Here is a 26,382-nt window from a genome sequence, read left to right on the forward strand (position 1 = left end):
TAAATACGAAATTATCTGTTGCTTACGAAACTCTTTTTCGTAGAGTATAATATTGACTGTTGGCCGGGATGACTGAATTTAAAAAATTCTGTAGATTCGTAAATCAAAAACCATTAGCTATGAATATAACTTAGGAGTTTTAAAAATTTTCAATAATTATAATATACTTAATAAATAATTCTTAAGTCTAATTCTATGAAACTCTGAGTTTGAGAATTTTTTTGTAGGTAATTGCTACATTAAATATGTAGTCTTTCTAAGAGGATATGGATGCAAGTTTCAGCTTCGTTTTTCAAATTTTTAACAGTAAAAATGGTATAAAATTGCGAAATTATTCGTTTCTTTTGAAACTCCTTCTCCTACAGTAGAATATTGATTGCTGATCGTCTCAGTTAAAACTGTTAACTGTACATTAACAAAATTTTATTGATTCATAAAGTAGAAACCATTGGCTAAAATGTAGCTTACGACTTGGCACGATTTTCTTGGTGATATTGAAGAGATACTGAACGCATTAAACTTGTTTGCGTTTTCTACTCCCCTTTCTGATTGGTTTGTGCCAAGCGGCAAATGCAATGGAAATGAGCCTATATTCTACCATCTGAATTTTGCCGTTTACGGTATTTCAAAGATACTCCGTTAGAAGGAGATGCGGCTTACACAATCCCTAATCGCGTTGCCAAAGTCGAAGTCGAATGTCGAATCCAGTCGAATCCATTGAAGTCGATTTTACGTACATTATTGTGATCTAGTGAAAGGTGTTGTGTTTAATTTTGTGGTTATTTTGTCAAGAAAAATTAAAAATGGTAAATATTCATTGTCCATATTCTACGTGATTAGACTTATATGACGATTTTAGTATAAACGACACATTAAAAATATGTAAATCTATTTTTATATAAGTGTTAAACTTCTTTTAGATGCAATTTATGTTATTGTTCAGTCGCCAAGGAAAGTTGCGTCTACAAAAATGGTATGTGGCACATCCTGATAAGTTGAAAAAGAAAATTACGAGAGAATTGATTACAACGATATTAGCGCGAAAACCAAAAATGTCAAGTTTCCTAGAGTGGAAAGATGTTAAAGTTGTCTATAAAAGGTATAATACACTATAATAATTTTGTCATTGCACAATTTTGAAATTTTGTTCGTAATCAAATTTTCGATTAATTATTTTATCATAGATAAGAACATTAGCGATTTTCTTTTAGATATGCAAGTTTATATTTTTGTTGTGCAATTGAACAAAACGATAATGAATTACTCACCTTAGAAATTATACATCGTTACGTTGAGTTATTGGATAAATATTTTGGAAGTGTAAGTATAACTTCATTTATGCTACACGTACCTTTAAAAAAATAAAACGTATAAATAGTATTATTCTCGATAGTGATATTAATTTTTGTGTTACTAGGTATGCGAGTTAGATATAATTTTCAACTTTGAAAAAGCATACTTTATCTTAGATGAACTATTGGTTGGCGGTGAAATTCAAGAAACTAGCAAAAAAAACGTGTTAAAAGCCATTGCATCTCAGGATTTACTACAGGAGGTTAGTTACGGGGATGTACCCATTGAGTTGTAACTTGTTTTTTTCTTTAATGACATGATTTTTATTTGTTACTTTATAGTGGTTTGAATCGTTTTAACTTACAACATGATTGTGCCATCAACTTTTATTTATAAGAAAGTTGGTATTTTAGTATTTTGATCGAATTCTTGCAATCTTATCTATTTTTCATAACTTGTTAAAACGATTCACAAAATATGTTTTACTTTCATTAGTTGGTGTGTTACGTCCTTATCAAAATAATTGAATCAACACTGAGTAAGAGGTATATATAAAAAATACCAAAACCTCTTGTATGATTTGTTTATGTAGCATGTTTTTAGCCTATTTATTCTGGGTAAAATAATGTGGTGTCAGAGGTATAACAAAATCTCTCTTATATCGATTTATTTTATTCAATTTCATATTGTATATGTATACTGCTACATATTGTAAACATATACTACATATATATACCTATGTATATAGTATATGTTATTAAGCACGAAAGTTAAAGCTACATATTATTTATGTATTAAAACATGTAAAAATGATTATAAGTAGGACATTTACAACAGCAGTTAACTGGATAGTTAAAAGAAACAGTATTTAAAGAGACATAATATTATTACAAATATTAGTATTTTGAGTATTATAAAAGAGTCATAATATTATTACAAATATTAGTATTTTGAATATTATAGGAGCCACTGCATTATTTCAGTGCCTAGCAAAAATGGGTTGTCATGACACTTTGTTTATTAACAGTGTTAATTATTTAAACTGCATGATGGAATGTAACCCTTTTAAGTTGAAATTTTGTAAGAGGAATGTGTTGTTGTCCTTCTCAGTTTTGTGTATTATATGTATAGTATTATATTTTTAAATTTCTTGTGGTTTATTATTTAGTTTTGCTTTAACTTGTCTAAAATCTTTCTCAGTATTTAACACTGACACGCACAATGATTACTGTCGTAATGCTTGATTTTAAATTGTTATATTAAAAAATCATGTTATAAATAATATGTATATAAAATGATTGGTAACAACTTTTTATTATTACTAACTATAAATATGATTTAGACTTTTTTCAAGACAATTAGATTTTGAAACAATTATAAATAATTAGGTAAAATATTGTGTAGTCAGGAAAGCATGAAAAGTTATTGCTCATTCTTTCCAGTGATATTAAATGTAATGTCTACGCAAACAGTAAAATGTAGATATAATTTATGTTCGAGATACTGTAAATTATAATTTTTAATAGCTAGTGCTGTGTGCATAGAATGCTTACATGCTTATCCTTTTATCGATATAAGTGGGCTTGTATGTGTTGTAAATTTTTATTCATAATGTACGCAACAGCATATCTGTAGTAACAAAATTAAATTTATATAAATCTGTTGCCATATTACATTGACATTGAATACTGTTATGTAATACCATGTTCAATATCATGTGTTAGTATACAAATGCGATAAGAACATGAAACTATTTCCAGTTTAAAGTTCCTTTATAGTTTAGGTACTTCATATAAAGAAATCGGTTGTAACCACTTTCATTCTAAAAAACAAGTTTATGCAGTTAACTTATGATATTTAAAAGGTAATCATTATTTCAAAATGTATTTACAGCAAAAACAATGTAGTATTATCAATGAAATTGATGTTGCATAATATTTAAAGCAGCCCTATTTAAGAATTATGAAATATTTCTTACAATAATGAATAGGAAAAGTCATTTAAATATTCTTATAGTTTATGTTTGGTGGGCACATTGAAACATACAAAGACATTTTTAATATACAAAGTACAAAGTGAATAATCTATAACATAAGTCTATCTAACACTATCTACTTCTCTGATAATCTTTTGTGAACATTGAAAACGTTTTTTTGTATATCCTATGCTTGCCATTATGTTTACCATTACTTTTGTGAGCCTATTTTCGAAAAATCTGTATGAAATGCAAAAAATTATTGTATACAAAATTATTGTAGCAATGCTTCCACTAATATAAGTAATTTATCAAATTTTAAATTTTATAAAAAAATATTATATCTATACATATATAGATCATAATCAAGTTATTATTTATTATAATATTCTTAAAAGCAAACGATTTTAGCAATAGATTTCACTAAATTTAAAGAATTATTTCTAAAAACCACGTGTACGATTACAATAATTTCCTCCACTATTTACTTTATTTGTATTCACAGTTTGTGTAAGTAATTGTTAAGTACCTTTGTGTGTATGTTCACTACATTTAATTTCTACATAACTTTGATAACAATATATAACTAATAACTATATAACTTTGATAACAGTATTCCGGAAATGTTTAGAACTAACTATATCTAGTCTCTGAATGGTTTTATTTATTTCTCTTTATGGTATCACAGTGTAATAACATTTTTTGATACTGCATATCTCATTACAAACAAGGAAGCAGATTAAATGCTTATCTACTTGCAGTGATATTATTACATACTATTGAAATTTATGTTAAAAGATTATAATGCTATGGAAATGCTGTTGTTTGTAGCTAGTTGTTGAAATGTATGTATATATTTTCAAGTTATAATAAATATTAATCATTACCAATTACATTGATGGTATAATTTTATATAATGTTATTAATCATGATCCATACAATAATCTTGAAGAATATTTATAAGTTGTTATGATTCAAAAGAATGCTTCTATGTTTTCTTTTTCTTGCATAATTTAATTGCATGAAAGTTATTTTTTTTTAAACTATCAAAATTTATTTGCCTTAATTATAAGATATTATTATATAAGAGCCTAAAAATGCAAAAAAGATTTAGTCATAAGTATTTCTATGTGGAGTTAATCTTTTAGTTATACTTTGTTTTGTGAATATATCAAATTATTACATATATTTAATCATATTACAATTTTATCTACTTATAGATAATGTTTAAAGTTTATTAGAACATCTAGTCTTATTTTGTGATTTGTATTATTATACTATATAATACAATTGTAACTATAGAATTGAGCTAGTCACATTAAATGTTCTGCTTATTGTTAATTATGTACATTCATAAGGTAACATTTTACATTGAAGTTATACAATTATCGACTTTATTCGTTTATTTATAAATGGCGATTTTGAACTATTTTTATCTTAAGATAGATTTATAAACATACAGGCTTAGATGACTGCTTGATATTTAATGAAATATTGTGTAATTATTTATTCGTTCCTTCTAGAAGTATATGTATATATAAAACGATTCTAAGTCCCATTCATTAAGGAGAAAATGTATTTTCTTTTAAATGTGTAAGCACGATATTACTGTAACTGCTTTTATTGATTTAATTTTGTTCTAATATGAGTTGATGCAGAATGACAAGGTATTTTGTACAATAAATTTTGTATAGAACTTTTAATTCACTAAAGGTAACATTTTTTTGTAATTGCATTTGAATCTGCCAAATTAATGATAATCTTTAGCTCAACATTATTGTTCCCTAACTAAGGACACAACTAGAAATACACTAAAGATTAGCTAGAATATTTGTTTGTTTGTGGAAGGACGAAGCTGTGGAAGGTGCCCTGCGGGAGATAGGGCTTTTGTAGGTGCTGCGTTCTTGCATGCCCTTCATGGCCAATGTGACAACCCACATGAATCAAGACTTGGAGCAAGCTCATCCGCTGCATGATGCCATCATACATCTCTACTTTTTCTATAGTTATTGAGCATCAGTTTTTTACTTACCATTGACAACCCTTACGAATCTAGCATATGAACCCATATATTTTTATATAGGCAACTGTTATGAAATATATATACAAAAAAAGAGTAATATATATACATATATATTAGCTCATAGAAAGTACTGTTAGTGACAAAATTGCTTTTCATTTTATTATTTAGAGAATAATAGTTATAGTATAGTTTAGTCCTGTACCATGGCAATAAAGTTAATTGTATGTAGATGACCATAATTTAAGTGTGATTATAACACACAAAAAAATGTTTAAATAGTGTTTAGACAGTTTTTTAATTATTTAAGAAGTTATTTTCTCACATTTTGTATAGTTTCACTTTATATTTGTGTACTTGAAAGATATTTATTCTAGTATGTCATTAGAGGAACATTTGGAGGTATCACTTCTGTATGTGTGTACATGTATATACATAAGCAGTGTCAATTTTTAATGTTACGATTCTAACACAGTATAAACTAATACCTGTAATAAATGTATACAATGGAATTTTTACATAACTGTATACGGAATTATATATTACCTGTCCATGTAATTAATCTAGTTCATGTATTTACGTTGTATAATAATCTGTACTTTCAGGTTTTTACTAAGGTATTTTTTTCAACAATTTTTATTTCGAATAAAGATTCTCCTAGGATTCTTATTTATTTATTGTCTGTTAGGAAGGTACTTCATAAAAATTGGTCAAGTTTTGTGATATGCACACCCATTTAACCATAAGTGCAAAAACATTCTGTGCGTAGCATGCAACACAGACATTTCTTTGATTGATGCTTAAGCATTTCAAATGAGGCGATAAATGAATATGTGCTTTGTGCAGCTTTGTGTAACCATACAAGTATATACTGTTATATGAAAAGGGTTCAGTTCACCATTTGAAGCTGCATCAAGGAGATTACTTAATTGCGAAGTAGGTATGTGTATACTTATATATTTTCATTACTGTATTTTTGCGTTATACGATAAAGTGCAGCATCAAAGAAATTGATCCCTCTTCATATACTTAGATGTATCTTTTTAACATAAATTTTAATTCAATGATTCTCATGATCTGTTTCAGGATGAAACTCCCCAGGGATTCTTCGAGGACCATGGTCTGGGATAATATTTCCTAGACAATTTGTCGAATTTAATGTAAGTGGATTTATGATGATGCTCCCAACATTCCAGAATTGTATTTACCATATGCTATGTTTATTACAATTAAGAGTATAGTATTGAATGAGTCTTAATTAATCAGAATTCATTTTTCGAATTGAATTGATATCTATAGTAAATGAATACAATTTCATCATAGATACAAATTATAACTGCTTCTTCAATATTGAACTTTCTTGTTACGGTAATAGCAGTCTTCTATTATATATATATATATATATATATATATATATATATATATATATATATAATATATAATAATGTAGATTTTTATGTAATATATATATATTACATAAAAATCTACATTATTTAACCATCTACAGTTCATTGTATCATTGAATTTATTGTCATTAATTTTATTATTTATTTCTCATTCTTATGCAGTTACTTACTAAAGTGACGATTAATCCTTAATTCAAAATCTATAAATTCACATACTTGAGTATAAAGTAGCATAATACAAAACATCAGTAATAATTATTGTAACAAAAAATTGAGTTCTTATGTAGAGGGTTAAATAATGAATTTCAAACATTCCATACCTACATGCACATATTTTTTTATAGGGTGCTTGTAGGATATTCACTTGTATTAATTACTTCGTAAAACCAAATATAAATTTTTGCACCCTATTCATTTTTAACACGTTCCGTGCCACGTGTACCATCGATGGTACACGCTTGCATGTTTACTTAGTGAACTGAACAAATTGTTTACAAGAAATTTAGAACCGAAGAATCAATTTCCACCGCAAGAATGGGCGTTGATAAGTTTTTGTTATGTTGTTATGTATACGAGAATTAATAATTGCACGTAATACATCAAGTTTTAGTAAAATATCAAAGTGTGAAGATTCGAGTAAAAAAAGCTCGGCACGAAACGTGTTAATCAACAATTATATTTTTGTATGTTATGTATAGAAAATAATGAATTCAACTGAAACATTTTTCATGTATCACTTAGCAACAGCTTTAATCGTCAAATATTACGAAATCTATTAGAACTTTTAACTTCTCATATTAAGAACAATGATTAAATTATCGAATTATAAAAAAACACTGCAAAAGAAATCTGTATTGGAGAAGGAACTGTTTTTAAAAGATGCGCGATTTGTCGTTTGATTTGATTACTTTCTCATTAAGGTAAAAGATTACAAGTAAAAGAATTGATGTTTGTAGGAAACAACAAGATCATAGTTAATAAAATATTCATATAATTGTCTCAATATCATAATAATGCCAATTTTTAATTAGTTATTACTTGGATTATCTTATAATAGTTTACATATATTATATAGATAGTACACGCGCGCACGCACGCACGCACACACACACACACACACACACACACACACGCGCGCGCGCGCGTATGTATGTATGTATGTATTATTATTTCAATTTGTTTTCATCATATTAATTATACTTATTCCAAGCAAGTTTATAGAAATGTTTAAAGCACTACTGTAATTAAATGTTCCAATTTTCAATGACTGAGTATAATGTTTTATTTAAGTGCACAATTTTAATGTTATATAAAGTGACATAATTATTGGTACATACATTGTTGCTTATTCTGTCACTGGAATGTTGTTCAATCTGAAAGAGGCAAAAATATAGTGATTCACTTGATAATACTATTTGCAGAATTTAATTTTACATGTATTGAATGAAATTATATTCATGTATAAACTATTCATTTTATAAATTAGTAGTTTTTCTCTCTCTCTCTCTCTCTCTCTCCTACAACTGCACGCAGTATAGAATGGTTGATGCCACAATGAGATCATTACAACAGTAACTAATAAAGGAGCTTAAAATAGATTCGACAAAATATTTTAGTATTCACTGTGGTTCTATTAGCTTACAAATTAATCTGTTAAAAGTTACGAAATAATAAACTTAATTTTCTATTAGCTCTTATGATGTTATATAGCAGATCTGCTGTATTTGCTACAAGAGAGCTATAGATTTATTTAATATACATATAAACTACATATAATATGAAAATTAATGTGTCTGTAACTGAAACATTTATGAAACGATTGTGGAAACATTTTATTCGATTGTTTTCTGTATTAAAGATTGCGTAGGATGTCGATATTGCTGAAATATTATCTTCTGTGTTGTTTCTGGAAATGTTCAATATTCCTGTTATTTGTCATTATCATAGTAAGGTATTTTTGCAAGTTTCTATCTTGTTGACCCATCCTATATACGTAATAGCATAATTGATGAAGTAATTATTAAAAGAAACTTACTGGTGGAAAATAAGTTCATAAAGAATATTGTTCGTTGAATGTTTATTTATAGTATTGGTGCAAGTTGACAGGAGATAATGTGTTATACATACATATATGTATATCTGAGATACAATATACATGTGCATTTGTCACCAGTCAGTGCTAGACTGTTCTAAGAATTATTCGTTATTTCCAATCGATAAAATTTGTCTTGATGATAACGAACAACTTTATTTTTGCCTTGCAATGGGACGAAGACATTTTGCACGGAAGGTTATCATTTCAAATAAAGAATTACGAGTTCAAGCAAGTTAACTGTTGAACGTCGAAACGTTTAAAATGTCCCGTTTCGAGGTCTGAAAAAAAGTGTCCAGTATTGCGTAAAATGTCCGGGTAATACTAAAAATCTCCTTTCCAAATTCGAATATACGTGTACGCTTGTGTATTCGCGAGCATTCTAATATTTTAAAAGTGTGCCAGATTAATAAAAGGTATAATCAATTTCGGGAAATATCTTTTGAAATTACAATACAGAACATTGCCCGGACATATTACTTCCCATTTAACTTTAATTGTAACGCGCGCACGTTGGCTTACTTTTTTTTTGTACCAAACGGATTATAGTTTTACTCGAAGAAAACGATGGCTATGTTCAGTTAATGTGCGTCGCGTGATTCGCGTTTAAATGTTTACCAATGGCGTACGCGAATCGCAAGTACCGCATTACACTCTGTACTTTAAAGACTTTTTATATACCGCATAGTTTTCGATACATACGTTAGATATATTCCTGTTTGTTCAGCATACAATTATATATACACGGTACCGTTAAAGTTTCGCTTGGACGATGTTACACGCAGTTCTTTCATGCAATCAAAAGTAGCGATTAAGTGCGCGAATTTGTTAGAACTTGCAGTATATAGGTGGTTATTAAACAGAATTATGAACACTACCAATGTTAAGCGTATGAACGTGTAATACGATAAGTATATGAATGTTGTATTGAAAACGGCGATGCTTCGTGCTCCGTCCATAATAAACCCTGTAATGCAAAACTGTAATGCGTGTTTGTTGAGTTTTCTTTGCGCGAATAGAAAGTTTTAATGTCAAGGTTATGTCAAGTAATGATGAGCTTCTATTTCCTTTTTGTAGCACAGCATATTGTCTTATCGAATAAATTGTTTAGATGAGAGAGAGGTTCGAATGTCATTTACATATTTAAAAAATATCTCTTCAATATGAGAGAATGATACGCAGTGGCTCCACGAAGTATATGGACATTATACGTTTATATTTAAAGTGTTATACTTTTGTAAAAAAGAATCGTGCGAGAATAAATCTGGGTCCATTTCAAACGTTCAAGCCTTGTTTTCACAATCATTCTTTTCTTGCTAAGCTATTTCTGCAAGATATACTTGAAGCTGACCTCCTAAAATTTGATATACAATAGGCTCTGAGGGAAAAGAAAAAAAAACGAAAAACATAATTTATACACCTCAAACAACGACTGAATGTTGTAACACGTAAGCTTGCGCATACTTGTAGAAATAAAATAAACAGCTCGAATGACTTATCCATGAGGAGACACTGTTGTGTATGTGCATTTAACAATCAGACGGCGATGCCTAGGTCAATTTAGTCTCGAGTAAAATGTCTTTTTGTTGTTGCCTCGATCATTGCATTGAATTTTGAACGATTAATGTACCGTGAACTCTACAATAATACATACACACAAGGTAGATCATGAAGACTTTACACGCCGAAATTCTTTCATGAGTCAGTTCAAACGATCGCATATCAACTTTTAGGAGGACGTTATAAAGAGGAAGCTCCGATCTCGAAATCTGTAATCGATTCTGCGATGAACAAAATTTTCGAAGTGTTTTTAGAGACACTTCGATTTGTAGCATTTTCTAGAACAGTTCAAATATCGCTAATTTTTCACAATTTTCCAAAATTCGTAAATTTACTATCCAAGTACTTTTTGGAATGACTTTAAAAGAAGAAATTAATTCGCGTCGAACAATATTTTTTGTAGGATACCCTTGTATTACGAAAATTTATTGAAAAACTTGCATTGAACTGTTATACAGGGCGCCCCAAAATTATTGTACAAGCGAGATATGAGGGGTTCCTGGGGTCATTTGAAGTAACTTTTTCTTTAGCGAAAAACAGTGACCAATGAGAGGCAAGATCGGCAGGCGCCCGCCCTCGCGACCTCTTACGCGACCTATTACCTCTGTCGCTGCGTCAAACGGCCAGAGGGACGCGACATTGGCTGCAAGGGCGGAGCGCCGGCCGCGCTCACTCTCCGATTGCCAATCAGCGGAACTGAACTTCGTCCACCCGTTGGCTCGACCGCTTCGCGCCTGTTTTTCGTTAATAACTCGTAAACGAAGCCGCGGATTGTATTTTCGCTATGGAAAAAGTTACTTCAAATCACTTCAGGAACCCCTCATTTCCCGCTTGTATAATAATTTTGGGATACCCTGTATGTATAGCCTGATACAAATGAATAGTTCGATCAGAGTTGTTCTAATTATACTCTCGGGTTTCATTGTCTTCTTCCAGAGATTCTTTTCACGAGGAAACTAGTTTCTTCACGTTCTCCTCGGTTATCAATATTATTTTGCAGCTTACATGCCGCTAATACAACTGTTTTTAGAATCGTACACGATATAATTGTCGTGTTTAGAAACTACACTTTCCCCGTATTTACATTTCCCTTTTTTCCCCCGTAAAAGAGAAATATGTTAAGAATGTACCGTCATTGTCAGCGGCAAGCCGTAAATTCAGTAAATCGATACGAACGTCCTATGTGTTTAATTTTATAAATCAAGTTCCCGTTTAGGTATACATTAAACTCTTGAATGAAGAGAATAAAGTCAATGCGAACAGAACAGACATCCGGCATCGAAGATTATACAGCTCGGTGCTGTCGAGATTCTCGTCATAAACGTCTGCAGGACGTATTGTGAATTATATATTTCAAGGTTTCCCGCAGCAGTGGACGAGTAACAATGGCGTCACGTATAACAATGTTACGTTATTTAGTAAAGTGAAACGATCTCGACAAAGTTAACAGAAGTCGTTGTTGCTACCCTACTTAGTTACTGGCCGAACAAAGCTATTATTTAACAAGCGCCGTAACATACATATTTTCAGCTTTACTTTTAAGGAACGCTTTTTAGGATTGCATGAGTAGCAATGGTTAGGTTCCCATAGATAGTTGAATATTTTTTTATCCATTCTTTCAAGGGTATTTTACATTATTTCACCGAATCAAGCATCCCCTAATTTTAATTGGCCTGTTATGGTGTTTTGGGAACAGCTGGGTCAAAATGTACCTGGGCACAACCAATCAAGAGTTTGTAGTAAGTAAATTTGTTGATTACAGAGTATAAAATGTTATTTAATCCTAGAACTATAAAATCAGTCGAAATGATTGGTTTCTAAATTTTTCTTTTCCAATTACCGATGTTATGAAAATATTTCTACTGAAAAATTTGTCTATGGTCTTCTTTATTATGATAGAAATCGCGTTTAATATAATTAGTTGCGTCTTGGGCTCGGTAGTTTTAGTGTTAAAGGACTTCAAAGATTTCAAGGTCGTGATTTCTGTCATTGTAATTAGGCTCATATGACAGAAACAAATGACTATGCAATAAAAAAGTACTAGTGTAAATTATTAGATATTTTTATTATTGTTTTCGCTTCACATACTCTTAAAATTCGTATCTTTCTTCTATTGTTTTCATTCAAAATTCGGAATTCGATGAAGCTACAATAATTTTCCGTGAAAAATATACACAAATTAGTTTCTTATGTACTACAACGCATATAAGAAAAGGATCATAAATATTTTTAAATCGTGTACGAATTATTATGACAATTTATGTTGCAAACGCAATTCCGGTACTATATTAGGATTTTATGAAACCGTCTGATGAAAATTAAAAAATTCATACTGCGCTTTGATCGACCGAGAAACAATGGAACTACGTTGGCCTTGACTACAAATAACAGTCGTTGCAGAAACAAAAATTGCAAGTTATATTAATGAGAAATATTAAAGAGACTAGCATAATAATATAATATAGAAATATAATATATTATATTTTGAAATATAAAAATATATTAAAGAAATATTATGTTAAAGAAACTAGCATAATAATATAATATAAATATAATACAGGGTGTCCCAAAAATGTCTCGAAATTCGGAAGTAGGGGGTTCCTGAGGTCATTTGAAGAAAATTTTTCCTTAGCGAAAATGCAACCCGCGGCTTTGTTTACGAGTTATTAACGACAAATTATTAGCCAATAGGAGGCGAGCTCGACTGGCGCGAGGTGGTTGAACCATCTAGCGCGCGAAGCTCAGTTCCGCTTATTGGTTCGGCCGTTTCGCGCGAGCTGTACTCGCTTTTCATTGGTCACTAATTCAAATCACTTCAGGAACCTCTCATTTCCGGATTGTGAGACATTTTTGGGACATCCTGTATAATAGATTATATTAAAATAAATATACTATATTAAATAAATTTTTATTATAATAAATATATCATAATAAAATAAATATATAAATGTAATATAAATAAATAATTATTAAATAAATATAATATAAACGAGTATATGCGAATTCGGCAAATTTTAAGTAATACATATCCCTTTCTTTCGCGCTTTCCGTGCTTTGTTTTTGTTACGTGTAAATTGCAATTTTAAGAAAAACGTTTTTGACCCACATTTTAAAATGTCTAAACAATATACGGTCATTTTTAACATAAACGTGACAGCCATTTGAAGTTGTTGGGGTGCCGCACACCTCACACCGCACGTGTATCGTATGAAATTTTGACGCGGTGTGTACAGTAAATGTTAAATATTCTGTACCCACTGAAATATTTTTGGTTCAGTATCGTCGAACTTTGATAATCCGAAGTTTTCATAATCCCAGTGTGAAAGATGACATTTTCAAATCTTGTAGGAAGAACCGAAAACGGTAAAAATATTACGAACGATTCAGATAATTTAAAATTTTCACCATTTATGAAATAAATAATAGATACAATTAATACAACGGTATTCCGTTATTATTCTCGGAGAAAATAAAATTTTCATTAAAATGATCACGATTCATAAAGTAGTAAAGTAAGTATAATAGTATAATAAGTATAATAATAAATTGTGAGCAAACAAAAATAGCATCAAAAGATTATAAATTAATAAAATCTGATTATTCGAAATGTTCACAATATTGGTATGGAGCAAAAAGTTTTACATTTCCAAATTTTCGAAGGGAAATCAAAAGTAGTAAAAATGCTATAATTAATAAATTCCGCATATCCGAAATTTTCATGAACTCGATATTAAGCCGAACCATTCAACGCATGTGTCGCGGATCCTTGGAAATAATTGACCGAAAACAAATTAGAGAAACAAAAATTAAACAAAATCAAATAGTCGAGAAGTTTCGATAATTTAAAATTTTCACCATTTTGGTATCAATCGTAAAAGACATTTCTCTTCGTGCAGGTGCTGAACGTAGTAACAATGGTGTAATCGATAAATCTCGGCGATTCCAAATATTTACGACTTCGCCGTGAAGCATGAAGTATGATATTTCTCAACTCCTCGAGGAGACATAAAAAGTAGTACGAATCGAGGAATCTAAATTTTCGAATCCTCGAAGACAAACGAAAAATACAATGCGGTGCGCGCACGCACGCACGCACGCACGCACGCACGCATCCCTTAAATATTTTATTATTATTATTTTATTATTTATTATTATATATTTTATATTTACGGCGCATCACCATAAATATTTTATTGTATTACGATTTTGGATAGAAGTGCATAGAAATTGATGATACGGTGCGAAAGAACATACATATATTAAACAATTAAGTTCAGTTGGCTTTTATCACTGATGTAATTATAATAAAGAATATGATTTTTGAATGCTGCACAACTGTCAGCATCGTAGCAGGAAATGTGAATTATAACAATATTAATCGCAACAAAAATTAGTTAATACGATTCGACGTATCAACGATATAATTATGAAAAATTCCTCTACCAATGACCATTACGCACCGTAATTATTGCACTTTTTAATTTTGACACGTCTCAAAACTGGCGATATTCCACATAAAATAAACGTACCTGAACGATATAATGCCCCAGAAATTTTACACGAGATCGATTAAACACGCTGACCATTTCATAGAATTAATTTCAACTGTTTCGAACCACTTTTCAGCTTGTACGACGTACTCGTTATTGTTTAAGAGCCAGAAGCTTTTGAAAATCGATGCGATATCCAAATTATGCATCGCATTATACAATAAGCTATAAATGACAGTTTCTTCGAAACTTATTGATTTATTGTGCTCTTCCACCGCGTACGAATGATTCCTATGTACCCTTAGTCGACAAGCTTGATAAATTTGAAAGTTTTCGTGATGCTTGAGTTATGCAACACACTATATACCAGTAAAAATACCATAATCGATGGATTCCAACAGTATATTCCAATTTCCACAACTAGACCATAAATCGTGAAACGACGCCCTTTTAGTAGAGAGAAGAGAAACTCGACGTTTCCCTTTAAGAAGGAACCAAATTTCTGGCGAGACATGGAAAGTACGACCCAGCGACGGCAGGCAGAGAAACGGGACGACAGGGTTGCCCGTCGAGCGATTCGTCGCGAAATGGCTGGTGCACGCATGAGACGGGAGCGCGTTGCGCGTCCGAGAGCGTCGCGGAGTTGCGTCGATGCGAGCGGCTGGTCGTCGTCGTCGTCGCCGCTTTGACGTCGGTCGTGGCGAGTCGAGAGCGAGCGAGCAAGAGAGAGAGAGACAGAGAGCGACCTCGAGGCGGTTGCTCGTGCGTGTTCCCGAGTGGTTTGCACCGTCGCGTCGCGTCGCCCCGCGTCGTGTCGCGTCGTGTCGTGTCGTGTCGCGTCGCGCCGCGTCGGGACAACGAATCTCCGCTCGGCCGCGGGTTTCGCTGGTTTCGCTGGCTCGGTTGGTTTCGCTGGCGTCGCGGGTCACGCGGGCAGGGGTCCGACGGGATTCGATATTTCGGAAAAGCTTGGCGCGTACGAAAGCGGAAGCGAGGGAAGCGCGCGGCGCATCGTCGGCTCGCTCGCGGATCGCGGAGGACGGCCGATCGCCAGTGGGGTGGAGCGGCGCCGTCGTTACGCTCGCGCTCGAACTGGGCGCTCCGAGACTACGGGACGTCGCGAGGCAACGCACGCCATCCCGACGTTACCTCCGTCAGCAACGAGTACGAACTACGACGTCGCAGTGCCCTGGGTCTTCCGACGGAACAAATCGCGGTACGATGTGACCGAATCCGGTATCGAAGCGTTGCGTCGCGTCGCGCCCGGACCAAGAACATTCAGGACCATGTTAACCGGTACAACCAGCAAACTGGTGGAATCATGCGCGCAGTCGATTGGGAAGTTTCGGGTAACTTGACCTGACCGTTTCGTTTCGTTTCATTTCGTTTTGCTCGCAGAGAAGTCTCGTTCGGCTCGCGTGCCTCCTCGCGTATCCCTGTGAGAAAAATCGACCGGAGCCGTGCTCGGGGTTCGTCCGGAAGAGAGAGAGGGAGAGAAGAGGACGAAGCGGCGCGTAGGGGAGAGGGAGAGAGAGAGAGAGAGCGAGAGCGAAAGGTGAGGAAAGGGGGGTGCCCCGAAGCTTTCGTGGGATCCGCTCGAGCAAAGGGGGCTCCCTCGTGTAAAGCGCCAGCGTGGGCCACAGTCGAGTCCGGCACTGGACGTCGGTGGTGACGAAGGGGCTGATGTCAGTGCGGCCACTCGGCGCCCGCTCCGTGGCTCGGATGCGCGAACGCGACACCCGCATCGCCGTCGTACCGCGAGTAAAGCTCCCGAAGGAGGCGGAGGCGGCAGTAGCAGCGGCCGATCACGGTGATGGTCAGCCGTGACGACACAGTGGTGACTGGTGACTGGCGTACGATTAAACGCGACCACGGTTTGCTAGACGGTGCCGTGCCGTGCCGGTCGGTCGGTCGGTTGGTCGGTCGGTCGGTCGGTTGGTCGGTCGGTCGGTCGGTCGGTCGTCGGTCGTCGGTCCTGGGGGCGCAGTCTCGCGGTTTTCGGTGCTTTCGGGAATAATGCAGTAATGTTATGCACGTTACACGGCGACGAGGAGGACGGTACGACGCGAGGGACCCGAGCAGCCAGCCGCGAGTGCAGCTGCAGCTACGCAATTATGTACGCGTACGGTTTCGAGATCACGTAGTGGCTGCCGTGTAATTATGTTGTCATCGACGCGCGGCGCGCCCTGTGTAGCTTCACGGTGAAATTCTGGCGTGAGCGGTGCCGCGGTGGAACGGGGAACATGGCGTCGGTCTCAGCTGAGACTCCAGCCAGCCATGGGCACAGCTTCAGCAAGAAGACGTTTCACAAGCCGACGTACTGCCATAGCTGCACCGACATGCTGTGGGGCCTCATACAGCAGGGGTACATCTGCGAAGGTAGGTGACACCACCCCACCCACTTTCCAGCCCCGATGCCGTGTGGCCCGTGCGTCCTCTCTGTGCCTCCCGTGGCCGCACGGGCCCACGGGAGAAGATGTCGATAGACGATCGGATTAGCTCGAACCTAAACAGCTCGAATTTGGTGCTACGATCTTCGACCTTCGATCGGTTCGCCCGTGTCCTGCGCATTCGATTTATAGAAACGATCCAACACCAGGTTCGGGACTCCAGGAGTGACGGGTGTTCGTTCGACGGATATAAACGGAACGGAGGGGGTTGGGAGTCCTCTTTCGTCGTTCTTGGAATCCAGAACTAGATTTTGTCGGAGAAACCGCAAGGCCGAGGGTCAATCGATACGAGCGAGTTCGGTAACGAAATCGTATAGGTGACGCGTTGCCGTCGGAGTACGCTCCGTCCCGCCTTTTCACGGGCTCCGGAACCTTGGTCGGCGTGCAAAGTTGAAACTGGCTGACCTCCAAGAACGATGAATGGTAAGTGCCCATTCACCGTGTGTGTGCAGAGGGTGGGCATGTTCGTGCAAAAGCCGCCAAGAGCCGTCGTTTCGTTCCGAGCCCGACGGAACGAGCGGCCGTCGGAGCTTCGGCCCCGACGGACCCAAACGTCCGCCGAGTCAGCCGGAAACGATTCTCTCCGGCGTTCCGAGAAAATGGGTGCTGCTTCGTGTTGCGTGACTTGGCGCCAACTCGTCTCAGCAACGTCGCCTTTGCGTCGCGTCGCGACGCGTTGCGTGCACCAGCACTTTGCGTACACGCGACTCATTACTCGCATATGTTTGCTCTCTTCGCGGAGTCGGCTGTTACAGAATTGGGTCAATCGAAATTTCCTCCCCGCCGTTTATCTCTCGCACCCCATCGAAAATTACCCGCGCTGCGAGCCGCGCTACGTTTCCTCGTGTGTGTACGTGTGTATGTGTGTGTGCGCGCGCGCGCGTCCGCCTGCACGAATTCGAATCCTCTCGTTTCACGCGAAATTATCGATCGTCGCTTCTCGAGCGAACGTTTTCACGATACAGCCCACGAATTCCCCTGCAATCGTCGATCGAACGCAGCCGTTCCGATCGAACCCGTCATGCGTATCGAACGTTCCGTGTTCCCGAAAATTATTCCTCGGCCCCCGCGAACATTCTCGCTGGTCCAAACCGACCCACCATCTTTGGAATCCGATAACGGGGCGCGCTACGTTTCTCACCCCGTCGCGATTTGCGCACACTCCTGTTCAAGTGTTTACCCCTTGCAGCACGAATACGAGGCGAACACGAAGAAGACAATACACCGGGAAACGGTGTCAGCTCCCCGTTGTCAGCTCTCTCTTACCTGTTGGTCGTTCTTAAGGCATCGGGACTTGAACGGTGTCCAAAAGGGTTTCAATCGGCGGCGGGGGGAGAGGAAGTGGAGGGGAGCAGCGCTCGCTAGGAAATTCCGGTAGACTCAACAGTTGAAGGAAATCGAACAGATATTAGGCGGTTCGAGGCGGCGAGGGCGCGCGCATCGGGCCTTTTCGCAAGCATTGATCGTGGCGGGGGGCGGAGGAGGGGGGCGCGGAAGGGAGGACTCGATGGTGTGGGGTAGTAGCTGTGGTAGCTATATCTACGGTGGATTCCGGAGAGAGCGAGAGAAACGAGTACACGGCGAGAGGGTTAGCGTGGTGGGTGGGGTGGGGGTGTGTACGGGAGCTCGTTGACGAACGGGCTCCGTAGAGGCGAAAAAGGATAAGCATCCGTGAACACTTCGGAACTTTGTATCGTTCTAATGGGCTCGATTCGCGGAGCTTGGTTGTTATGGGAGAGCGTCCGGGCGACCCGACCCGATCCGACGCGATACGACGACGTGAAATTCTAGGTCGCTGTTTCGCGTGCTCACAGATTTCAATTTAATATCGATCAATTTCGGGAAAGGCAGGATTCGCCGGTGATAACGGGTCCAACGAGTCCTCGTCTCCATCGACGAGACAACGAATTTAATAAATGAGAAAATATCATTGTCGATTAGGCCACCGTTCCCGAAGGGCGCCGGAGGGTTTTCTAATGTGAAAATCTGTCCAGCTGTACAGGGCGAGGCTCCGTTCTTCGAGGCCGTGTTTCAACGCTAGATTCGCGGAACACCGAAAGCAGCTGTTTCGTGTTAGTTTATGAACGTTGCAATTACACATTTATTCGGATTTTTAACGAGCGTCGTTGTAACACGTACAGTTGATAACAAAAGTATTCGAATATAACTTCTACTTCTACGCCATATATTTAAACAAATATATATTGAAGGGAAGAAATACTTTACGGTATATTAAAGTAAAGTATATAAATGTCAAAATATGCAAGAAACTTTCGATTTAGTATAAAACGTTATCTACGCAATTAAAAAAATATAAAGGAACATCGAATTTTCGTTCAACATAAGCATTCGGACGCCTTATAAAATTCCGTCGATAAGTTATAAAAGTAAATTTTTTTATTAATTTCGATTACTTTAATAATATGTTTCAAGAAGTTTGACTTTTTAAAAATAAGCATTTATTTAAGATCGATGTCGCTTTTTTGTCTCTATTTTATACGATTTTATAATTTTATAAATATAAATTGTTATCTTAATTTGTTAATGCATCTGAAGGAATTTGTAAAATTAGTATGCATTTTTGATTGATATTTTCCATGTTACGTCAGCATTCGCGAATAAATGGACCAAAACTGCATTCTAATTTTCCTTCAAATGCATTAACAAAATAAGGTGACAAATTATATTTACACACGCTTTATACACGACCGTCTATCCACATGAAGTGAATTCGGTCGTACGAGTTGCAACAAAAAACGTACATACTATAAACAAATCATAAAATCGTATAAAATAGAGATATAAGACAATATCGATCATAAATAAAGAATGATTTTAAAAGTGTCAAACTTCTTGAAACATATTATTAAACAATAGAGGTATAAAATTAGTAATAAAAATTAATAAACGAACTGAATTTTATAAGACCGTACGCCTTATACTTATGTTATGTATGCACGAAAATTCGATGTTCCTTAATATTTTTTCAATTATGTACCTAATGTTTTACATTAAATCGAAGGTTTCTTGTATTTTGACATTTATATACTCTACTTTAATATACCGTAAAGTATTTTGTCCCTTCGATGTATATTTATTTAAATATATAGCGTGGAGAGTTAAAATTATACTAGTGTTCAAATACTTTCGTTACCAACTGTATATAATAACGTATGTAATAAATAACTCGTAAATGTATTTTGTCATTTTGATGGGTTCTTAAATCTAGTATTAATAGAGAAAAACACTGCATCGACTAAACTTCCTTCTTACTGAAACGCGTACAATCTGGTGTTGATAGTTTTCGAATAGATGAACTCGTGGAAGACGCATGAAGGTTGAGCCAGCTCAGTCTAACGCATTTTTTTCTGTCGGCACCAAACATCTGAAATATTTGAGCGACCTTGTTTTAGGTATACACTGATTCTATCACTATCTTATGTTTCGAAAATGAAAAACAAAAACGTAATTAGTGTAAGTGTAGGTATTACTGCGGACGTTCCAAATAATGCGGTATTTTATAAAAGTAATAAAATCTAACATTTTATAGTGTGAAATCCTCTAAAAATGAATCTCATAATTGTTTGTACGTTTAATATTGATAATTTGTGACATACAAATAACTGTAATCGCAGTTTTAATTCATTTATCGACTTTCGATAGTCCTATGAAATACTCATAATGGCAGCTGTGTGAACGCTGAATCGGAAGGCATTTATATATTTTGCTAATTAATAATAAACTATTCATTTTAGCGTTATTTTTTGATAAAGTAATGCTTAATATAAAGTAATACTTTGATAAAAAATCGACTTGTAACTCGTTTTTATAGTTGTTGACCATCGGTAACTATAAAAACGAGCCGCAAGGCTCGAATAGTCCTATCTCCTCTTCCCAAGTTGTCCATTTTTGTGTACAAGCTGAGCGTCAATTAGAAAGGATTTACTGTATTTGGCACATAGTTTTTTTTACCATGCGTGTACATAACGGCGGTGCTTTAGCGAACTACGTACCTTAACCTATATAGCGCAGTTTTCGATGAGCCGGTGCGAACACGCTCGATCGTAGAGTACCTATTACTTAATTTGTAAAGTGCTACAATTTGAATATCTTGATCCTAGGAATCGTAGCTGTGTGTATATATTTAAAAGAAAGTAGGTAAAGTACAACGGAAGAAGTCAAAGGAAAGAGAACGAAAAATATCAAACGATATAAAGAAAAGGAAAAATGTAGCCTTGCAAGAACGTCGGAACGTCCGCAGTATTTTTTTTAAATATATGTGCACGTATGGTTTCTTTACATTTTGCTTTTAATGAAATTTATGCTTCTAGAGTTTCAATATTTTACTTAAGAGAAGTAAATGTTCAAGTTAGAGAATAATAGATATAGCTCAAGGTTGTGAATTTATTGGCGTAAAAGGTCTCATTTTCATTGAGAAACCACAGTAATATCTATACTTGTCCTAGTAGACCGCGGATTTTTGCGCGAATTAAAATTTTCTTCATCAGCTAAATCGAAACAGTGGTTAAGCAAGAATTCTCTCTTTTGCTTAATAATTTAAACTGTCTCAAAATAAAACTTAATCATAACCTTACATTTCTCTGATGCATTCTCCTTTATGTTTCGTGTACTAATTCTTCTCGTATGTGCACGCAAGAAATCTGCAGTCTAATGATTACGGTTTTCTGTGTGCATATTTTAGACGATCTATAGAAAATGAATGGGTCGAAAGAAAGGGAAAAGGAGGGAATGTGAATTGTAATGGACTCTGAGGGTAACATGTTTTCGTATAGTCTGATGTGTGCACCTCTTATCGCAATGTAGGTTATGCGAGGTAACAGTGCAGTGGGTATGCGAAATTACGGCGTACTTGTAAAAACTTCTGAGAAATGCTAAATTTTGATATACTTCTCACATTAGATCCATTCTACATATGTATAATATAATAAAATGGACCAGTCTACTAGACAATAACTGTAATACTTTTTTTTTTTAATTTTGCTATTACTTGGAATGACAAAAAAAGATGGAAACTCATATCTTTCAACTTTTAATCCATGACAAATCGCAGTTTTTCACGAATTTCCACCAAAAATAGGTAATTTTTATATCTTTCAGTGGCTGTAGCTTGACAATGCGTCAATCGATTTCGATGAAGTTTTCAGCGCGCGTACAAGTTGCCGAGATCAACAAAGTGCATTTTTTTTTAATTTTCGTTATAAACTCAGATAAAAAGTTGAAAAACGTGAGTTTTTCATTTCTTTTTTTTTGTCATTCCAAGTAATAGCAAAATTTAAAAAAGTATCCATCCATCGTCTAAAAAAATTTCAACCATTCGATCAAGTTTTAAAAGAAATTACACCTTTTTCAAGTTTTCCTATTTATAAGCTCGCTGCTGTATATACAAGGTGTTCCATTTTAATCTCCCAGGGTAAATACATATCTGGAAAAGTATGAATTATATGAAAAACTATTTCAGACAGAAGTTGTACGGTTTCGAGGGGGACAGATTGTGCCGTTATTTATTTGACCTTGTGGTAACCTTTAAAAACTCTACAAAGGTCAGCTTCGAATTTTTAAATTAGAACCTGCATTTTTTGTTAGATATTGTTGTAGCGAGCATCGTGGCGTTCTCGAAGCACCGCTCAAATGCAACTTTTCCGTAACGTATTTCCGCAAACTAAGACGCAAACTTTTTTAAGTCAACGTAACGTGCCGCCGTTTACCTGATGTAAACCGCGGTCAGAGTTGTTGAGACACGTTTGGAGAAGCTCGACTAAATACGACTAACGTTAATACGATTAAGTTGGATTCATTAGTCGTAAATCATTTCCTCAAACGTAACTGCTTTCGTTGGTCATTCGCGGCAAAACTACCTTCGTTAGTCACAATTACGTTTTAGCCAGTATTTATGATTACTAAGTCAATAGTCATTTAGCATATGGAAAATAATTTTTTGCTGATATTTCCTCATCTATTTTTATTAACTCTAAGTAAGATACATAATTTTTTTATATAAAGGTGTGAACCAATAATTACATGACGACGTGTTGTATTCAATTTTTTTATTTTCAGTTCTTTTACATATAAATTTATTTATATGTAAATTAAATTAATTAATTATATATCATATTTTATAAATTAAATATTATATTAATTATTACATATATTGTACTAATTATTATATATATATATTATATAATTAATTAATTATAAATGATATGTTCAATATATAATGGTGAGATTTTTCTGATTAAAATGGGACGAGGCACGACATATTTCGAACCATATTTATACAATATGAATATGTATTGAGCAACTTGAACATGTACAGGGTGAGTCATATAACTTGCATGTCCCAAATAACTTTTAAGTTATGCAACTAATTAAAAAGTGAAAAATACGAAGTTGTATAGAATTTCTTTTGTACGCGGTGTAGTTTTCGAAATTTCAAGGTCAGCATCCTTTTTCTTTTAAATGAAAAACATTTTTTCATATTATCCATACTTTTCAAGATATTTAACCTGAGGGATTAAAACGGGACACTCTGTATGCGAGACTAATGATTGCGATTATAATTTTATATTTGCTGTTTCAAAAATACAAAATGAGGTACGCTGTGGATTTGGTTCGAAACAGCGAAGATATTAAAAGAATTTAGCTATATAAATTGCATTATTTTCAACTGATCCAAATAATTAACCCCTTCGATGTGTAGTCCGTGCGTGGTATATATCCGAGCCATATTGTATAATTTGTGGTGTTGTATGAAAAATTTCATTTACCACGATCTTTATATGAAAATGTTCTACCAGGCTTCTACGAGTTATTAATGAAAAACGCTGACCAATGAGAGACGAGATCAGCTTCGATCGCTCGTTGGCTGGGTCGCCTCGCGCTAGCTGAGATCTCGCCTCTCATTGGACACCACCGTATCCCTAGGATCGGATACATTCTTTAGCAATTAGCGCACAGTATGTGACGGATTTTGGGCGGCCAGAAATAAAATGAACGCTTCATTGAATTTCGCTGAAGCTACAGATTCCCTCTGTTCAACGCATTCGAAGACACATTACCTACATTGTAAACGCATCAGATAGAATGCAATGTTTCCAGGAGGCGTACAGTGTGTCGCATAATGTATGCATAAAACTCGAATTACTGAAATATTTAGTTCAGTAAATCTTTTGTCCTAAAGCGTTAACAAAGGAACGTAGATTTTAATGTTACACAATTTTGTTGTCGTCCAAAGTGGTATTAAAAATGTGTCCAGAACAATACATTTTTTTCAAACTATTACCATTGGCAGATTGTTTACGGCAGGGCTCGGAATTAAACGGCACACGACAGAGACGGAGCATTTTCAGAGGTTGCTCTCTGAAATGTGCTGCAAGAGAGATATCTCAGAAATGAGATTGGACGATGCCACTCTGCTGCAACGCATCTAGGAGCGGTCTCTGAAAATGCTCTGTCTCTGTCGCGTACAGTTAATTTGTGTCCTGGTTTACGTTATTAATTTGCTTTTTACAGATTACGTTTAGTACTATAATATCTTCAAAACTTCCGAATCATTTTTTGAAAATATTGGCAATTCGCACTAATTTGTTCAGTTCATCAACTTGTACTTAGATTCGACTTTACAAAAAACTAGTTCCTTGATTTTTAGCACGTTAATTTATGGAACATTAAACTTCATATCGACGTCAATTTTAGCTGCTCGAATTTGTCCGAAACGATTAAGGCATGCCCAGTCAGAGCTGCATAACTGGCAACCCAGCACTCGCGTTTCGGTATTACGTTTATTTATGTTAAAATGTAATTATTTATGTTAAAAATAAAGGATTATTTTTAAAATGCACAACACAGTGTTACAGACAACGACACCCCGTAAATACCTTCCACAAATTTTTCCAGACGTTTCTACTGATTTGATAAAATGACGTTCCGAACGAAAATTAGCAACAAATTACAATAGCGAGTATCGTCAAGAAAATTTCTATTTCATAAATAATTAAAATCGCTTTAAGTTTCTTGAACAAACTTGTACATTTTTTATGTGTCACTCGATGTATCTTTGTATTCTCTTTAACAAACGTATCAGGATAACTAAATAAAAAATTAATTAGTTTAAAAGTCATAAGTTTTGTCCTAAATGCCCATACAGGGTGCCCCAAAAGTTATTCAAAATCAGGAAATAAGCGGTTCCTGCGGTCATTTCAAATAATTTTTTCCTTAGCGGAAATTCAATCCGCGGCTTAGTTTACGAGTTATTAACGAAAACCACTGACCAATGAGAAGAGAGATCGACTGGCCGAGCCAACGAGCGGTCGAAGTTCAGATTGGCGCCTCGTGCCAGTCGAGCTCGCCTCTCATTGGTCAGCGTTTTTCGTTAATAACTCGTAGACGAAGTCGCGGATTGCATTTTCGTTAAAGAAAAAGTTGCTCGAAATCATCTCGGGAACCCCTAATTTTCCGTAACTTTTGAGACACCCTGTACACGCGACACACTGTGAGGCGATCGAATGCCCCGATCTTCGGAAGATTTAGGCAGCGCGAGAGCGAGACCGCATTGAAAATGTTACTGTTTGATACGCGCAGACAAATGCCATCGAAGTTTTCGGTTTCCTGGAATGCACACACGTGTGCATCAAAAAGCTGTGCCGTTCAGGCTGTTCTGTGGTGAAACGAGCCATTCTAAGCGTCAATGCTGTTTTCCCTAGATCCGCCCATTTCGCTGCGGCGCGGCGCGGGTATGGATTCGGGCGGGGAAGTTGGGGCGCGGCGGGATGACAAAAAGTTGATTGACCATGTGCTCCAAGTAAATTCACAAACAGACACGGACGAACCTATTGGCCGTTCAGCCACGACGGGATTGCACGAATATTCCGAATATTTCTAGACTTGATATCTTAATTTTAGCATTCGCGGGATGTCGAGACGCGATCGATACGAAGCGACGAATCCATAGGGTAAGTGTTGGTATTACTGCGAACGCCCCAAATAATGCGGTATTTTATAAAAGTAATAAAATCTAACATTTTATAGTGTGAAATCCTCTAAAAATGAATCTCATAATTGTTTGTACGTTTAATATTG

At 35.6% G+C, this 26,382-nt stretch overlaps 2 protein-coding genes across 15 annotated transcripts in view; both read left to right on the forward strand.

Annotated features, from left to right (window-relative positions):
- Window positions 1–627: 627 nt before the first annotated feature.
- Window positions 628–10,073, forward strand: AP-1sigma (AP-1 complex subunit sigma-2). Of its 3 annotated transcripts, none has more exons than XM_033469447.2 (6): window positions 628–806; window positions 921–1,099; window positions 1,212–1,320; window positions 1,418–1,555; window positions 1,789–1,838; window positions 6,375–10,073. In XM_033469447.2, exons 1-6 carry the CDS (start codon window positions 804–806, stop codon window positions 6,427–6,429), a joined length of 534 nt encoding a protein of 177 aa, XP_033325338.1. In that variant the 5' UTR covers window positions 628–803; the 3' UTR covers window positions 6,430–10,073. The 3 variants fall into 3 exon arrangements, 2 of the variants coding, with proteins under 2 accessions (XP_033325338.1, XP_033325340.1); XR_013037050.1 differs by lacking the exon at window positions 1,789–1,838 and adding an exon at window positions 5,117–6,228 and having other exon boundaries at window positions 631–806; XM_033469449.2 differs by lacking the exon at window positions 1,789–1,838 and having other exon boundaries at window positions 630–806.
- Window positions 10,074–15,709: 5,636 nt separating this feature from the next.
- The window catches only part of LOC117219905 (diacylglycerol kinase theta), a 76,682-nt gene continuing 66,009 nt past the window's right edge, over window positions 15,710–26,382 (forward strand). For 4 of the 12 annotated variants that reach the window (XM_076528447.1, XM_076528431.1, XM_076528436.1 and 1 more), the window contains exon 1: window positions 15,712–17,215. In XM_076528447.1, the coding sequence (XP_076384562.1) occupies window positions 17,080–17,215 (136 nt within the window). In that variant the 5' untranslated portion in view covers window positions 15,712–17,079. Of the gene's footprint in view, window positions 17,216–17,687; window positions 17,710–26,382 lie in introns of those variants that run through there. The other 8 variants (XM_033469463.2, XM_076528445.1, XM_033469450.2 and 5 more) reach the window with 6 other exon arrangements.

The sequence above is a fragment of the Megalopta genalis genome, chromosome 1 (assembly GCF_051020955.1).
Source record: "Megalopta genalis isolate 19385.01 chromosome 1, iyMegGena1_principal, whole genome shotgun sequence".
Classification (NCBI taxonomy): Eukaryota; Metazoa; Arthropoda; class Insecta; order Hymenoptera; family Halictidae; genus Megalopta; species Megalopta genalis.